The sequence below is a fragment of the Cololabis saira genome, chromosome 5 (assembly GCF_033807715.1).
Source record: "Cololabis saira isolate AMF1-May2022 chromosome 5, fColSai1.1, whole genome shotgun sequence".
In the NCBI taxonomy this organism is placed as follows: Eukaryota; Metazoa; Chordata; class Actinopteri; order Beloniformes; family Belonidae; genus Cololabis; species Cololabis saira.
Window position 1 is genome coordinate 20,865,045 of NC_084591.1, and position 18,971 is coordinate 20,884,015.

General features: G+C 38.5%; 1 protein-coding gene across 4 annotated transcripts in view; it reads left to right on the top strand.

The window, feature by feature from the left end:
• The window catches only part of spon1b (spondin 1b), a 153,561-nt gene that overhangs the window by 108,233 nt on the left and 26,357 nt on the right, over positions 1 to 18,971 (top strand). For all 4 annotated transcript variants that reach the window (XM_061721170.1, XM_061721171.1, XM_061721172.1 and 1 more), the window contains exons 7-9: positions 7,496 to 7,560; positions 10,354 to 10,555; positions 18,437 to 18,577. In XM_061721170.1, coding sequence (XP_061577154.1) covers positions 7,496 to 7,560; positions 10,354 to 10,555; positions 18,437 to 18,577 — 408 coding nt within the window. The remainder of the gene's footprint in view (positions 1 to 7,495; positions 7,561 to 10,353; positions 10,556 to 18,436; positions 18,578 to 18,971) is intronic.

Sequence of the window (18,971 nt, forward strand, 5' to 3'; positions counted from 1 at the left end):
GCTGCTGTTGCGTCTGCCACTGACCAGTTCACATGAGAACGTTTCCATCCAGCTGTAAAGAAGATTGCCCTCTCACATATGGAGGTGTTGCACCATAAGGCCTCTTCGGTTTTGATGATCAAACTCTGTCTTTAAGAAGAACCTAAAAGGCTTAGTTGATTATGTTACCTTAAATGTACGAGCAAGAGTGAGCTTCTTTTTTTTTTCAAAGGTTGAACTTATTACATTAATGGTCTATGAAAATGGTTGCCCATGGTGATGAACCTACAGTGTAGAGAAATATCACAGCATGGTTGCTCTGAGTTAAAATATATTTGTCTTTATTATTTGGTCCCTCCACACCGAGGGGGGGGGACTCACCAGGACAGTCCATCAGTGACTCATTATAGTTGTGAATCCATCATTATTGAAGTTTAGTATTTGAGCTATGACTCATTTTTGTCCTGTTGTTATTATTTGTTTTGATGAAACATCTATTTATGATTATATCACACATTAAAACCAACGTTATGTTTTTTGCTATGACTTCCTTTAAATAACTGAAAAAACTGAAATGATCAAAGCAGCAAAATATGGTTGAAAGTCTTGGAAAGAGAATTCAGTTAAAAATGTGTCTTTTTTTTTTTAAAGTCAGATGTTAACTTATTACTCTGTGAGGTCCTGAAATGTTGTTCGGTAAGAGAAGAGGACCCTTTAAAACTTAATTGCTTATCTTATTGATACATTTTCATAATTTCATATTTTCTTCACGGGCTGTTAAATAGGCTGTAAAATGTTTTATAATTTATCAGCTCTCCCCATTAATTTTGTTGTTTGACAAATTACAAAAGAACCGATGTTCAGAGCTTTCCCCACTTCTTCTTTGATATTTGTTCATGCTTCTTCATCTCCATCTCACCCTTTTTCCCCTCCACCTGCATGACGATCCAGATGTAGATGTCCACTGCCACCCGTCAGATGAGTCACAAGCTTTCACCTCGGCTCTGTGGACCCTTGTGTTCGCCCGCAGTGTCACTCACTAATCTTTGTGATTTCCGTGAAAGATGCGTCCGGGGCCTCAGCTGGTTCCACTTCATTTTCTGTGCCATCACACAGATTCTGTGTCGTCTCATAGAGCACAAACGACAGCAGAACCCCGTCAGACAACTAGAGTTTGCTTCTTGGTGGAACAAAACGCCACAGAAGCAGCGGTCTTCAATAAAAGTGCCGGTGTGGTCCACTGGTGACTTCAAATCTAAGAACATTTTGACCAGTCCTAATTTCATTTACATTATTATCAAATGAGTATTGTTTATGAAATGTACAGTCAATCTCATGATGAAGTCCCATTGATGGATAATTGGTGTCTATATCAAAATATGAGAACTACTTTATAGGATTGAAATCATCTTCACCGCATATACCTACAATACTTTCTTTCTGTTCTTTTTGTGCACTTACCTTCACTGTTTTTTACTTGACGGTAGGGCTGAACGATATACCGTTATCGTATCTATATCGAGATATGAACATTCAAGACATTAATAACGGAAAAGCAACGATATAAACGATATATGTCCGCTCGCCTTGCTTGTACAGCTCGAGCAGTCTCCATAAACTTTACTTTTAAGATTGCCCTTGAACGCACCACTACGGCCAGCCAACCACAAAGCTTATTTTATGCTTGCTGTTGATCGACAGCTGAAGCCAACCAATGACAAACATAGGAGGGAGGGAGTGAGGGAGACGTGAGACGCACACACAGGAGAGCGGAGAAGAGCGGAGAAATCCAAACGGAAGAATAGAGACATGAGTGCGGAGGATAATGCGGCCGGTGGCAGTGCAGAATCTAATTTTGTGCCAAAACATAAATCATCCTCCATTATTTGGAGGTATTTTGGATTTAGAAAGGATGATGTCGACCAGAGCGAGGTGTTGTGCAAGTCGTGCTTGGTGAAAATTGCGACGTGTATTTCGCAGCCATCCGTTTTTAGTTTTGAAATGACAAAATAAAAATAGAGAAATAAACCAAAATAATCCGTTCCCCATCTTTTGTTTTGATAATAAAAAATTCATTGATGTGTTTGAAAATCGAAATTGGGAATTAAAACAGCGAGTGGAAAACTCTTTTCTCTATTTCCTATTCGTTTACTGAAAACAAGGATTGGACAAATGGGGGGATTGCACATGCACAGTAATAAATTAAGAAAATTGTTTCTGGTTCTTTTGTTCATCAGATTGAAAGTTAACATTTTTAGATATTTAATTGTTGAAACAGAAAATAAATCAAATATGAAACCTGGGAGTGAAACATGAGTTTAATCTGTAATCTGTCTTCACTCCGTCATGAAACTGCAGTGATGTTGTGACCGTTCAGCTGCAGCGTCCAATCAATAACATGTACTGAACTCTAACTCTAACTGCATTGGTTATTTATCGTTAAAGCGGAGCTACAGTAAAATATTTTGATTATTATTTATTATTGAGTGACTTTATGTTAATGTTGATGACTGGCAGTGAGTTCTAATCAATAAAACTGCACTCTTTTGATTTCTGATGTTTTTATTTTTCTGAAAAATGCTTGGTTTTCACCGAACCGAAGTCATATCGTATCGTATCGATATCGAGATATCTGGCATGAATATCGAGATATGAAATTTTGTCCATATCGTTCAGCCCTACTTGACGGATACAATAATGTGACTTAAGATAGACATTTGTGTGTCAAAACTCAAAAGGCCACCCAAACCGTTATGCAAACAGTACCGGTATCTTCTTTTAAACAATTGTGTGGTTAGAAAACAATAACCTCTACAGGGTCAGTCTGAGAGAAAAAGGGTTCACCAGGAAGTGCAAAGTATCTTAGCTGTTCCAAGGGTGGAGAACGGCAAAAACACTGTAAGACACAGTGCTCTTCTCCAATATTGTTCCCAGAATCTGTAGGAACGACTCTCCCAGTGTGAGGGTCACAGCTCTGGGCACTCCAGTTACCGCCAGCACAACTGTCGCCTTCACTTTTCATAGCTTTTCTGCTTCTCCCCTTTCTTGAATCTGGTATTTTCAAGCTTCTCAAGTCACTTCATCTTCTGTTGCATGGAATTTTTATATCTCTGATCACTACACTTTATCAGGCTGGCTAGCCATCACCTCCTTATGGATCTGGAAGTCCCCCACCGTCTTTGCTCTTTAATTTGCTACCACTCTTAGCATATTGACTTATTTTATATAATAAGGTAGCCCAACAGGACTATCTGACTACTGGCAGTACTGGCCATCAATCCAAGAGGAATCTTCTGTAGTCTCCAGCAAATGTTCTTTTAAAACATAACTGGTGGTTTGGTCCTCAGGCATTATTACTTCCCTTGTGGGCCTCATTCATCAAACTCATGCTCTTGGACACTATGACACTTTATAAAAGCTTCCATGTTTTGCAAAGGGAGGTTAACGGCAAGTAGAAGGATGGGATTGCTCAATAAGGCGACATTACCATCCAACTCCCAGCCAATCCTTCCTGGTCGGGACTGCTCGACCTTGGGTTTCCCACTCGGGGTGGGTCCCATCTGAGAGTAGCTGGTTCATTTGTCCTGTTAGCCGTTCACGGATTGTAGTTAATTTCTTCAGCCAGGTGTGCACATTATGTCAGTTCCTGCTACTTTCCATTTCTAGATACATGGCACTTTGTCATGGATGGTTGCCACTGTGATGGTAAATGATTGTTCACGGAGATTGCTGCAGTCAGCTCTCAGATCCATGGGCCACAGGGGATTGGTGTTATGTGATGCTCTCTTCTGCCAAATGTCTTTCCAGTAGCGTTCAATCGCAGCCTTGGAAGGGTCTATACCTTTACCCTGCCAGTGAAAGCACAGGTTCAGTGGAGTACATCCTGTTTATTCTAGTGGTGTCATAAGTCAAAGGAATTGTTTGACATTTTTGAACATTCACGTACTTGTAGTTTGTAGGCAGTCTACTGCCAGTCACTTACTTTTCCATCTACACTAATACACTAAACTAAAACACTTACAGTGAATTATACTGAGCAATCTTGAAGACGTATCTTAACCTTTGGTGCAAGATGTTGTTCCAAAAGTTTCCAGTTTCTCCAGAGACTAAAGTCATGGTTTCAGAAAAGTCCCTCCTGTCAGTACAGCTCTATGAGAGTAGAGGGTAAACCAAAGATCAGGTTTTTAAAGAAAAACCACTTGGAAAATGTGTCTGTGATGTTATACACCCCCCCTCCCCTCTTCAAACAAGAGATTTCTGTCATGACAGACAGTTTTTTACACTTCTTTTTAAATTCCAGCTGCTCACTATTTTATTTTGCAACGTAACAGCAATTTTTTTAAATGTGAAAACGCTATAAAGAACAGCATGGATTTTAACTCTGCTGTGCTCCAAAGTATTTTATTATTATATTTTAGTTTTATTGCCATTTTATCTGCCAACATGAGCATTTATCCAAGTCAATGACAAACACTCCTTCATTGAACTACCTTGCCTTGACATTTTCCAAAGATTTGTTTTATTATTTGTTTCTTCCTTTAGACACTAAAATCTGAGAAATACAAGTGAAAAGAGCAAGAGGCTTATGAAGGAAGTGAAGAAGATTGTATGGCAAGGAGTATGGAATAAATGAAATTAACTTAAAGAAATGTGTGGCCGTCTGTTCTAACTGCTGTTCATTTCTTTTCATCTTTCTATTTTCTTTCCATCCAATAATTGCAGTGTTGCCCTTTTCTACCTCTGTCCGTCTCAGCGGTGTCTTCTTTGTTCGCTCCTCAATCCACCTCATTCCCTTTTTAATTGTCCGCTCCTGTCCTGGCCTTCCTCCATTGTTTTTGCCTTCTTTATTATTTCCAGCTATATTTCTTTGTCCACCCCTTCATCTCCTAGAGTCCTCCTCATCTCACACTGTGCCGTAATGCTGGTAACTTCTCTCTACTTCCTCTTTTTGAAAGTTTTCTTCTCTTTAATTTATACCACACCAGCTTTTCTAACTCTACCCTCTGCATGCTTTTCTTTTCTGACCCCCTTGAAAACACTCATGAAATTGTAATGTTCATTTAACCACTGGGTAAGTCTAGGTCATTTTGTGCCATTATAATAATTACCGTAAACAAACAAGACTATTACCGAGAGATTTGCTTCTCTGACCGCCTTCCAAGGTGTTTTGCATTACACGTTATCAACTGAGGTCCAGCATCAAATGTGCTGGACCACAAAACCAAATTATTTTTTTTGCCTAAATTGAAGCTCAGCATTGGGGCTTTGGTAGTACCAGATGGTGGGAGGAAAGTAATGGCCGAGAAAATTGCCTTCTTCCTGTTTATAATGTGAACATATTTTACTTGAAAGTAAGAAATGTTTAATCTCTGAATTTGTTGCATTTGGAACAAATGTAATACAGTTCCCATTTAAACTGATTCAATTATGTTTTGAGATTTAGGAAAATAGAGCAAAAATTAAGAAAGAATTATTAGCGGCTATTTAACATTCACATATTTGATAATCCTTTTGTTAATTAAGTGTTTTCATTTTGTTAACGCTTCAAAAACTAATTTCTAAGAAAGTGAATAATTTATAATTAATTAATAATAATATATATATATATATATATATTATTTTTTTTATCCCCGATTTTTTCCCATTTTTACCACCCAGTGCTCCTACCTAGACAGTCCTGGGCATTGCTCCCCTCTAAATGAATGCAGTTGGCCAGAGGGGGCATGTATAGCCCAGGACTGTTGCATGTTTTTGTGAGGGTAGCTCACATTAGCTACCCAAGGGAACACGGGGAAAACATGCAAACTCCACACAGAAAGATCCTTTCTCCAACCCCACCCAGGGTGTGGAGCTGAAGTCATGGGGGAACTAACATGCACTTCAGCGCCCCAAAAGTGAATAATTTTGACTAAATTTATGGAATATTAGGCTTATTTCTAGTTAACTGTTGTTGCAGTGTGGGGTGAGGCATATATTTAGCACTTTTGCCGTAAACACATTTAAATGTTGTTCAGGACTGATTTTGTTTTCCGGGATATCACAGATCAGTGAAAGGACTGGCCTTTTTGCAGATGATCTTAATCTGAAACTTAAACATAAACTTCTGTAAATGAGGTTTCCCTGATTCCCACTTGGATCTGGGTTAAAAGAGATCCACCTTCATGCCCCTAAATACAGTACTTTATACTCTGACTTTAAACTTCTTAATACCGTACAATACCCATAATCCTGTTTTATAGTACACCCCTCAGGATGTTTTTCTTTTAACTTCTCCAATAAAATTGAGGTTTCCTCTATTCCTCAGAAATATTTTATAACATTGCTAAGTTTTAGCATTTGGGCTATAAATAGTTTGCGCATATCATGCTCTCATTTCCAAACATTTCACCATATGATGCCATTACTTTCACCACCACCAGCTTTGATGTTGTCAGGCCCTTTACTGTTCAGCTGTTATCACTCTCATACAGGAGGAGAATCGGTGGCCCTCCTAGAGACCGCTACATATTTATTATATTTTACATTTTCTTATAACATTTTAATAGGCTAAGAAGTTTGCTTTCTGAGATTACTTGCTTCAGATGCAGGACTTTCACCCAGCAGATTTTGGGGTCTGAGATTTGAACAGATGGTTAATTTGTCACGTTAATTGTTGTTAACTGTTTGGTAAAGTTTGTACAAGAAAAGGTCTAAGACAAATCTTGAATCATAGTCAGCTGTTTTGTTGATATTATGCATTTACACGTGAAAACACAAAATGTGTCCAATCTAATTATGCAATTATTAATAAACTAATTTGCAATACTTCTTCCAGTCTAAATTTTCCTCCATTACTCTTTAATCTCTCCACGTATGACTCTCCTGTCTCTGCACAACTTTGTCAAAACGACACGACGCTGTTCTCTCTTTCTGTCATTGATATGTTGATGTAGCTATAAGTCTGTGTATGGATGTGATTATTTGATTTGTGTGTTTGTGAGAGCATGGGCTGAGGTCTAAGGCCAGAGAAACGAGGAAAAAAAAATGTTGTTTTGTTTTTATTTTCTTATTTTTGTCCATTTTCATTAACGCACATTAGAACCTTTTAATTCATTTGCAAGCAACTGCTGTACCACTCTAAATCCAGCATTTGTCCTCCTTCTACTGGGTGAATAATTAGATGGGATGCTTTATGATAGATAATATCTTATGCAGTCCATAAAGTGACTGTAATGCTACAGACAGACCATAAAGTGGTGGCTGCAAAGTAAGGTCCTCCTCTGGAATAACGGACGGCTATTATAAAACAGCACAGAGCCATTTTGTCTCGATAAGAGACGGGCTTTGTCCAGGCTCTTAAGCCTCTGAAAAGCAGAATACGCTTTGCCGTCCTTGGATGAGAGGACTCACCCTCAGACATGTCAATTTGTCAATTTAAGCCTTCAGTGTTTTTTTTTGTTTTTTGTCCCTTCATAGTCATTCATTTAATGGAAAATTACGTATTGTAACTCTCTTGCTCTGTGTGTCTTTTCTGCAGGGAGATGACGTACTGACCGTAATTAAAACGAAGGCTCAGTGGCCGGCGTGGCAGCCGCTCAACATGTAAGTATCACACAGTCTCAGTTTGTCTTAAAAGAAAAAAACACTTCGGAAAGAGATGAAACAAGAGCAATTAAATCAAAGTGCTTGTACTTGAGTGTACTTGTTTGTATGTGTAGGGTCCAAATTGTAATAGCTGAGGTAAGGTTGCCATTATGTCGACCCTGGTTACTATGACCTGGCTTGGGTTCAACACAAACGCGTAACGTTGCTTTTCTTGTCCATAAAGTCAGTCGTCAGTCTCTGATGCAGGTGGTGACTTGTTTATATTCAGTCGGTCTCAGGGAGGCATTTTTGGTCCAAGTAGACGAAAAGGTCATGGAGAGGGGGGAAAAAGGTTAGTCGGCTTTGGTAGCCTGTAAGAGGAAGGGCATCTCTGAGTTTTTATTGTAGGTGTTGTAAAGATGAGATGAGTTAAGGTTTTCTGGAAATTGCAAGAGCATAGGTGAAGCTTTTAAGTTCAGAACACAAACATTAAAAGTTCAGAACCTTTTATACAGTGGTGACCTGTACCATGACTTTTGCCTGGTTGTAGCTGGGATGCCCTCCAGCAGACCTCCATGACTCTGAAAGGAGTGGAGAAGGTAAAGACCAGTGTTCCTCAATCCCAGTCCTCAGCTCCCACTGCCCTGCTTGTTTTAGATGTTGTTCAGAACACACCTGATTGGATCACAATCAGCTTGTCATCAAGGTCTACACAAGTCTGTCAGGCCCACTAATTTGAGTTAGGTGTGTTAGGGCAGTGCAACCAGTACTCGAGTTGAGGGGGGATGAGGGGGGATGGCATCCCCCCTGAAATACAAACGGTCAAAATCATCCCCCCTGTAAAACTGCCATCCCTTATGTCATTTCATCAATGAATGTGGTTTTATTGCTATTTCAACATTTAGAGTCATGACCAGAAAAATAACCATTTTCACCTGTTTCAAGTAAATTTTCACTTGAAATAAGTAGGAAAATCTGCCAGTGGGACAAGATTTATCTTCTCATTACAAGCAAATAAATATTTTTCCACTGGCAGATTTTTCTCCTTATTTCAAGTGAAAATCTACTCGAAACAGGTGAAAATTGTTGTTTTTTCCAGTGATGAGTCTTTTTTAAGTGTAATGAGATTTTTTTTACTAAAATTAGACATTTTAACTAGAAATAAGACAAATATTCTTGTTAAGATTTTGAGTTTTTGCAGTGATCCATTTTACTTATCCTGTGAAGGACAGAGTCATATTGATAAGTTCAGAAAACTGTTTTTTATTGTTGTGTTTTGATGTATTTGATGTAAGCCCAGTGGATATTTAAAGCTTACAGACGGCTGCCTTTAACTGCTGCTATGTCATTCCTGCAGTATTTCTGCAGGTGTTTTGGTCAGTGCTATTATTTGTAATATATTATATTATTTGTAATCAGCACAAATTATCTGTCCCCATATGATAAAATCCACCATCCCCCCTGATTGTTTTTTACAACTCGAGTACTGAGTGCAACATCCAAAACATGCAGAGCAGGGCTTCCTGAGGACCAGGGTTTAAGAACACTGGTATAGACTATGGATGGATGCAGTCAGATTTTAGATTACAATTCACAAATAAAAAACAGATTTGCCCAGGGAATCCTCGTGTTCCCTACAAATGTGTATTTATGGAAAGTAGTTTAAGCAATAGCTTCCTTTGCAGCTCACAAGGGGTTTGTTAAACTTGAAGCATCTTGTTTTCAGCCCAACTGAGAATTCTAAATCTTATAGCTAGTAACACTGTGTCTAACTTTTTCTTTTTTAGTTCTCTATTTAAAAAAAAAAAAAAAAAAGGTTGTTTGATCCTTCCCTCAAGATTATTAAAAACCATCTGTAATGCATGATAATAATGCTAATAATAATAAGGCCTCTTTTTTCTGTCTTGCCTTTATTTGTGACTTTTCCTTGAATGATAATTATGTAATCTCCCTCACGAGTAAAGCTCCATTCTCAATAAGCAGGATCAGAACTTAAAAGTTCAGCAAAAAAGTTTTCAGTTGTGGCACGATCAATAAACTCTTTAATTAAAATCCAGATGCTATCATAACATGTGAATATTAATCAGCATTATTTTATGATGGCTTCCTTTATATGGCTCTGAAGACCCAGCCTCCCCTGCCTGAATAGACGCAGCATCCAGCAGCCTGAGCACTGTCTGAAAGCAGTTCGAGAGCAATTAGAAGCTTATCACAATTCTAGCCCTCAGGACGGCACAAACACGCTCACACAAATAATGCACTGTATCTTTCACCAAACATCTGTTTATTTACCCCTCCTAGCACTGCCAGTCATTTGGGACGTATCGGGACACTATTATATTTACTAATGAGGACATTCACATGGATACATTTGCACCGTCAAAGATGACAAGTATGAAGGAAATAGGTTTTTCGGTATTGTATTTACGCAGTCATCAAATAATTCTGAAATAGAAGTGTTTGCAGCCAAGTCTGGGTGAAAGTGTGAGGATTAAGTGAAAAAGACGGTTTTGTTGTATTCAAGGACACTTCAAAATATCTCATTATTGTTGTCAGGATACCTAATTAGAGTCACAGTGTTTCAGAAATGTAAAGTGAATATGATATAATGGGCAATTCTCTGCCACTGATTGGATTTTTCAGGGTTTAAAGTATTTACCAATTAGAAGAGAGACTTGAGTCAGAGGTCATGACATCACACTTGGCTGTTAAGCATGTAATTAACTCAAATTTCTACAACAGTCTCACTCTCACACAGTATTTAGGGTATATTGTTTTTTTTTTAAATTTCTTTCTCCCCACTTCCCCCAGGCGAGCAGCCCCATCAGCAGAGTTTTCTGTGGATAGGACCCGTCACCTCATGTCCTTCCTCTCGATGCTTGGGCCCAGCCCAGACTGGAACGTGGGGCTGTCCGGGGAGGATCTGTGTACTAAGGACTGCGGCTGGGTTCAGAAACTGGTCACAGATCTCATACCATGGGATGCAGGCACAGACGGCGGTGTCACATATGAGGTAGTGTCCTAATTCACATTACTATTTAATTTTGATTGTAAAAGTGTTAAGATAATGCACAGGTGTAACTCCAGGTACCCATTGAGATTGGAGCATCCTGCCCCCGAATATTTCAGGAGTGGTCACTTTCAAGTACTGCTTTTACAGTTGGACTTTAGAGATTACAAGATTTACCCAAAAGGTTTCACGATCACATGAGATCCATAATGTAATCTGCCCTTTTTTACTATTAATCTGATAAAACGGATGGGTATTGTCAGATGGAATGGGTTTTTGCAGCGAGAGCAGCAGAGGCAGCGGAGGCGTCGGGAGCAGCCGGAGCAGGAGCTTCAATTTGAAGTTGAAAAATCTCAACTTTATGGAAATGGGCAGCGGCGACGCCGAGGCAGCGTCCAATCACAGACCGGGATTCCCCAAGCGAGAACCCTCAATGCAGATTGTACTTTAGTGTACACACAAATGTACACTCATTCACATGAATACATGAGCAGAGCTGTGCACTAACATACTTATTTTATCAGGAATTAATATATTTCATCCATCAAACTGACATTTTTGCTGATTTGACTGCCGTTTTTACCTGAACTGCTTACGTGAAACACGTATCTGATGGTTGAGGAGCTGGAGGGTCCGAACGATTTTATTTGCTTCATTAATCCAACGCAAAATAATTAAAAAACGTGCTTATTAATCACAAAACACAGTTTAAACATCATGACCAAATCCGCTCCGACTCGGTATTTCAGTGATCAGCACAGACAGACTGCAGCTTCGCCTGAATAATGGTTCTGCGTTAAATCGACGGCGTAGGGTACGCGGAGGCGCGCACCTTACGGTGTGCGGCGCAGCGTACCCTTCGCCGTAGGCTCTGCGTTTGTGTGACGCGGAACCATAAATCAGCCTTCACCGGGAGCAAGGGTTCGCTGACGGTTGCTGTTGATCCGCGGACCAAACTTGTTAAGGAGCATCAAACTCACTCTTATCTACGCGGAAATAACCCTAAAATATAAAGAAGGTGTCCCAAAGTGTGATCTATGGTGAAATAGGAAACTAAAGATGTGCACGCTGTATGTGTAGGCTATATACACTGTTCCCTCCAGCTCTGCAGCGCAGCTTTAGCCCCGCCCACTGCAGCCGTCGACAGTGCATGCAGCTTTTAGTGTGAACGTACCAAGCAGCGAGATGCTGGTGTCAAGAGATTTTTGACGCTTTCAGTGTGAACTCAGGGTGAAACTCTCCTCTTGTGTGGTTGACGTCTCCTCCGAGACCTTCTGGTTTGTTTACCTGTTGCCTCCAAAGGCTCATTTGATGTCAATGTATAAGTCAGAGCCTACCTGTGGTATTTTATCTTGAAAAAAATATTCTACGCCAACTTCCATCACAAATTGTTCTGAAAATCAGGAATAATGCACAAAAAAACACAAAGAACTTTTATTCATATCACTTTCAGTTTTATTTGCAGGAACATTTGTGTCAGCATCTACAGTAGCTTGCAGGGTCTACTATCCCTAAAACCATTTAATAATAATCAAAGACCCTAAGTAACTTTGGATTCCTATCTCAGGCGCTCGTGCGACAATGTCTTACATATCGCTTTACGGTACCTTGCCACAAATCAACAACAATGAAACTAGCTAACTAACTAGCTAGCAGAGTTGGAGAGGCAAATGGTGGTTTGAAGACACTGCAGCAGGATGTTGTGGTCAACGGTGTCAAAGGCGGCGGACAGATCCAGGAGAATGAGAAGGGATAGGGAGCCGGCATCAGCTGTCATAAGCAGGTCATTTGTCACCCTGACCAGCGCTGTTTCTGTGCTGTGGCCTTGACCGAAACCAGACTGAAAAGTTTCATACAGGCTGTTGAGTTTGAGGTGGTTGTTGAGTTGAGTAGCCACTACTTTTTCTAACACCTTTGAAAGGAATGGAAGGTTTGATTTGGGCCTGTAATTAGCAAAGTCGTCTGGATCCAGTGTGTGTTTTTTGAGAAGTGGCCTGATGACAGCAGTTTTGAGTGAAGGTGGAACGACGCCAGCTTGAAGGGAAAGGTTTATCACCTGGGTAATAAGGGGGCTGATGGCAGCAAGATTGGATTTTACCAGTCTGTGGGGAGAGGGTCCAATGCGCAGGTAGATGGTTTCATCTTTGTGACAAATGTGAGAAATGTGAATTTATTTCTAATTTGAATAAAAAACAAAAAAAATTATTATAATTGTATACAAGTGCATTTATAATTAGGGCCAGAGCACTTACAGTGCGAAGGCCCTATTGTATCTGTAGGAATTTATTTTATTTTTTTTCTCATGTTTCTTCCGATGAAAGGAGGGCCTTTTTGCCCCTCTAAACGTGCCCCAAAAGTCACCAAATTTTGCATGCAAGCCAGGTCTGGCGAAAAATTAGATTTTTAATGGTTTGCATTAATGAGCGTGGCAAGATAGCTCAACAGCGCCCCCTAGAAAACTTTGCGCCTCAAGCCCCACAATAAGGTTTGACGTACATGCACGAAAATCACTACACACCTGTATCATGTCGCAACTTAAAGAAAAGTCTCTTGGCACCATGGCTGAAACCGAACAGGAAGTCGTCCATTTTGAATTAATCGTGTAATTTTGGCACAATTTATGCAATTTCTTCGGCCGTTTCTTCGCCCGAACTGTAAAGTGCAGCCAGGTGTGTTATACATCAAAATGTGCATTTCCATCCTGCGACGATGCGCATTACTTTTCTCAGTCTAAAGCGTTACCGTGGCGATGCTAGACGCCAAAAAGCGCACCCCCCCTTCATCTGATTGGAGTCGTGGGTGGTGTCATCGGACTCGGTTTTGAGTACTTGACCTTCATTGGCCTGAATTAGCCCCGTCCCTTCTTCTGATTGGTCGATATTTGATAGTCACTATTTCCTGCCATAACTTTTGAATGGTTAGGCATAGAGAGTCGTGGGTGGTGTCATAGCTGCTTGCAGCTTTAATTATACTTTAACTTTCTGGCCTGGACCAAAATCAAAAATGTCACTATAAGTCCTGGCTAACCTTTCTATATCAAATCAATAATAATGCTGTCAAGCGATTAAAACAATTGAGAGAATAATTCATTAAGATCTGTAATTATTAATTAATCTAATTAATCTCTTTTTAATCTAACCTAAAATTTTCTGAGAAAAGCCCTCAATTTGAGGTGTTTTCCTTTGAAATCATTACATTATTGTGGCAGATCAAAAGATTTATATATAACAACAAAAAGGTGGCTTTATAAAGTAATTTAAAGAGTAATTTATTCATCCAACTAAAACAAAATCAAATGTGAACAGATTAGAATAAACTGAGCCCATAAAAGATGTTAAATAAATCAAACTAAACTTTTAACATATAATAAATGAGCACACGTGACCAACAACAAAAATCAACTTAGACTCACTACACACAACATATAATGGCTGATCAACCATTAACACACACACACACATACACACTCTCACACACGTACGGAGTTAACAGACAATACAATCAAAAAACTAAAGTATTTGCAAAATCCAAAAACAAACCATCCTTCAGTTATAGAAAAATAACTATACCAAAGTACAAACCTAAACCAAGCAACGTAACCAAACTATCAACCCAAAATTGACCCCTCAAAAAAATATGTTACCGACATGTTTTTTGAGAGGTGTGGCAGCAAGTGCAGCCATCGCACTATTATCTAGTATGAGATGGCGTCGGCTCACTGTGCTAGAAATATTTACAAATTTTACACTGAATAAAAACTTATGTTTCGTACTCTACACTGTGGTGGAATTTCCACTGACATCTTACATTAAATGCAGACCATAAACATAATTGTGTTAAGGATGATAATATCTTTATCTAAATACATAGCTTGATCTGCCTACACATGGTGGTATGGTGAAGTTAGGGTGGAGAATAGTGTCGTGATAGTTAGTGTGTTGACTTTGCATTTGAGGTTTGTATGTTGTCCTCACCTTTTCCAGGTACTCGGTCCTTCTCCCACAATCCAAAAGCATCCATGTTAGGTTTACTAATTGATTCAGAATTGACGGTAGGATTGAGTGTTAGCAAGAATGGTTGATAGAACTACAGAAACTATACACTTATTGCCTTAATGCCCTTATCTAACTCTGTGTATTCTGACTTTACACCAGATGTACAGTACAAACTGTTAAACCAGCCTGTGTTAAATAATACTTGACTTCTCTAGTTCCCACATCCTTGGGGTGAAGGGTGCTCATCCATATTCACTCTCTGTTTGGGCAACTTATTTATTTATAGTTTACACACTCATGAATAAGCAAGGACCTTATCCTCCAGAGGAGAGATGGTAAATACAAGAAAAGAAAAAAAAAAACTCTTTCAACTGAAACAAGACATGTTTTTGACAGCCTGAGACTTGATTAGAGCATCGTAAACTTTTTGCTACGGTGTAAAAACCCGTCTTACTAACACTGTCACTATGTTAGGTACTTATCCTGTGGGATGATCTGAAATTCAAACATAGATAAGAATATTTGTTTTCCCTCTTGTGTGAGATTAGTGTTGATTTGTGAAGCTTCTGTTCTCTTTTTTTAGAATTTGAAAATAGAAGTGAAGATTTTTAAAGATTATGATTAAACATATTAAATAACATATTAAATAACTAAAATAAGAGTCTGTTGTGAGATGATGAGATATCATTTTATTTAGGAGATCACAATGCACAATTTTTTTAGGGTTTTTAAATAATGTAATGCATTCAATTTAACCAATCATATTTTTTTTGGCATCCATCCACAGACAGAGACATAGTAATAAAGTAGAATATGATTTTGGCAGATGTAACTTTATCAATGGTATTAACAACTTTATCATATATGATAAAGGAGGGACAGACATTAACAACGTTCCTCCTCTTGCTGGTTCTCCGTCACCGCAACAAGCACGTTTTTGGTGCTCTGATGTGGATGTGAGGCACAGAGTCAGCTCTGTCCATCCTCCCTACTGTAGCCTGATCAAGTGTCTCATCTCAGAATTTCAACTTCAAAGAGAAAAAAACTGCAGAACTGCAAAAACTGAGAAAAACGGTTTGCAAACCAAGATAGATTTAGAAGTGATAGTGAAAAAAGACAAGTGTTACCGAGAACCATGATTGCACTCTCGGATTACAGGTGTTGATTATTTGGTTAGGGATTCTGCGTATCGGTTTAAAGGTTTTTGATTTTAATTCTCAGATTGTGGGTGTTTATTCGCCATACATTTGGCGTTGAATTGACACCATACTAGCATTGCAAGGTCTGTTTTTTAACTACTGTGTAACACCAAAGAGAATCACTTGGATACAAATATGTCTCTGCAGACGCTTATTTTTATTTCTTAGCCTCGTTGCATATATTTAATTAAAAACTTCAAAATCACAAAGACAATGAAACCTAGAAAAACAAAAAGGATACTTAAAGTCTCTTTTCTGTCTGTAGAAGTTTCTTGTTCTTCATCCTCAGTTCCATCAGTTCTGGACATTAACATACACTTGGATACACCGCAATGAACCTCTATTAAAAGGAGATTGTATATTGATGTAAATTATGCAAAAGGGATCAAACCAGAGGCTTCAGACAAGCCAGCTTATGAGAAAGTAAATTGGTATATTTACATGACATTAGACAGCAACGGAAGAACGATTGTTTTTGCTAATCTGAGGGAAGTTATACTGTAATTTCTCAAAGCCCCACGAACAGAACCAAAGCTGGTTTGGTGTCAGTTTTCTGCACAGTAGGTCCAGCGGTACTGGGAAAATGATTATTCTTACTTTTTTATTCATTTTCTTTTTTAACGATTTCGCCTTAAATAAAACAAGACGATTACAATTTCAGCTTTTATTTAAGAGATTTCACAAAAATATTGTTTTAATCATTTAGAAATTACACATGTTCAGCAAAGTGCATTTCAGGTGATCAAAGGTGTTTGGACTAAGTAACATAATTGTAAAGATAAATTTAATCTTTAATACTCGGTTGGAACCCCAAGAAAACAGTCTAGTCTAGTCTAGAGGACAACGCCCCGATTTTCAGTTTCCTTCCTGGAGATTGTTCCTGGAGGCCTTCACAGTATCCACGTTCAGTTGCTGCTCATTTATGGGTCTTTCTGCCTTCATTTCTGTCTTCACTGACTGAAAAGCAGCTTTGTTGGGAGGATATAAGAGGACTGACTTACCCATTGAAGAATAATCAAATTGTTTGCCTTCATAAAGTCTTGATTGGTTGCCTCAGTATCAGGGGTCAGGGTCATTACCCATCTGCACTGTGTGATATCCTATTAGTTGTGTAACATTTGGCTGAATGTGAGCAGAGAATAGTCGACTTCATAATTCATTATTCATCTTGCTGCTTGCTATAGTCTTGACTGCTATTGATGTAGAGCGAGTTTTTCTAAACCAAGGAAAGCATTATGTCATCATTTACTTCTTCTGTCTTCTGTGGTCTTCCAGGCTGACTGATGTTCAGCAGCTCTCTGGTTTCTTTCTTTTATTTCAAGCAATTGACTTGTCCACAACCAGTCCCTTCGATTTGTGTTATTTTTTAGCCTAATGATGTCCTCCTTCATTTGCACTGAGATCTCAGACTTCGTTTTACTACCTCGAGTCCAACGGCTGGCAAATCCCAGCTCAATACCTGACATCAGCTCTGGACCCTTTACCTGCTTCATATACAGAATAGAGTGTCCTTGAGATCCAGGTTTACAGCTGAACCTTGACCTGATGTGCTGGCTCTTTCTAGAGGGTTTTTTTTGTCCTTTTTTTCACCACCACGTTAAGGAAAAGCAGGAGCTTTGGAGTCAGGAATAATTCAGTCAGGTGAAGATATTTCTTCCAGGAATTCAAATGTGGCTAAAGTGAGTTAACATGATGTATCTTCTTTACATCATTTATTATGTATATATATATATATATATATATATATATATATATATATATATATATATATATATATATATATATATATATATATATATATATATATATATATATATGTTTGTATGTATATATATATGTATATGTATATACATACACATATATATATATGTGTATGTATATATATATGTAAATGTAAATGTGTATATATATATATATATATATATATATATATATATATATACTGTATATACACTGAGTTCATACTGGGTAGGTGATTGTGTGCCTTCTTGTAATGATCAGTAAGGTCATACAAGGTTAAAAACTATCTCTCCTTTTAATAAGCTCAAAGTTAAATGTGAAAAACTGGCTGCATGGTGAGACAGTCTCCCTAATGATCACAGTTGACATCTTTGATCTGTCTACTAATAGTAGTGGCTTACAGCAACTGCTCAGCATTTACTGAAGTTGAGATGCTAAAGAGTGTCGTCACTATTAATTATGGTGGAATAAAGAAATCCATCATCATATGTGACAAACCGAGTGCTAAATGTGGTGAATAAAGTCAGACATTCGGGCCTCATACTCAGTCGGGATTTATGGGACTACGTTCAGGGCAGTATTGCAAATGGCAGTTCACTTGCGGTGAAGTTGCAGTAGAACAAAAGTTCAAATTCATTTGAGGTGACATTTAATTATGTATTCAGACTTTCTCCAAAACTCTCAAAGCAGGCATATTTGTAAGAAAGTTCCAACCTTGGTTCTTCCAAACAATGTAATGTCTATATCTGAGGCTGCAGGAAGGGCACAAGAAATTCATCTTGTTTTGATTACTTCAAAGTTCAACTGCGTACTTATGAAACGCGGTGGGTTTCTTTCCTAGTTTTTTCCTCATTAGTTTGTGTTTATACAGATGTACTTGTCTGAAATCTCTGTTTAATCTGCTGTTAATATATTTTAATAGTTCCAGTGCTTTTTTTGGTCTCTTTCAGTCACCGAACAAGCCCACCATTCCACAGGCGAAAATTCGACCCCTGACCAGTTTAGACCACCCGCAAAGCCCTTTCTACGACCCAGCAGGGGGCGCTATCACCCCTTTGGCCAAGGTCCTGGTGGAACGTATTGCTAGAAAGGTAAAAGATTGCATGCATGGTTTGTATATTTTGGAACATCCTTTAAATATGTATCTGAGGAATTATTCAACACTGTATTCTTGAACAGTTTTATGAAAAAAGAAGAAAAGTTATCCCCTCATGAGGACATAATACAAAAAAGTAACTGCTCTGTAGATAAATACAGCCTCAGCTGGACAAAAATTAAAAAAAAATGGTATATCTTTGATACATTTAGCCTTAAACAAAGCGACATTGCCCCTTTGTTGTGTGTATGACAGCTAAATGTCCTCTTCACATGAATACATCTTCCTTGTAGGGCAGGAAACCCAGAAAGTTGGATTAATTAACTAGTTCAAATGACGTTTGAAACACAGTTGTGCTGTTGTTGAAGAGACTGCACACTAACTGGTAG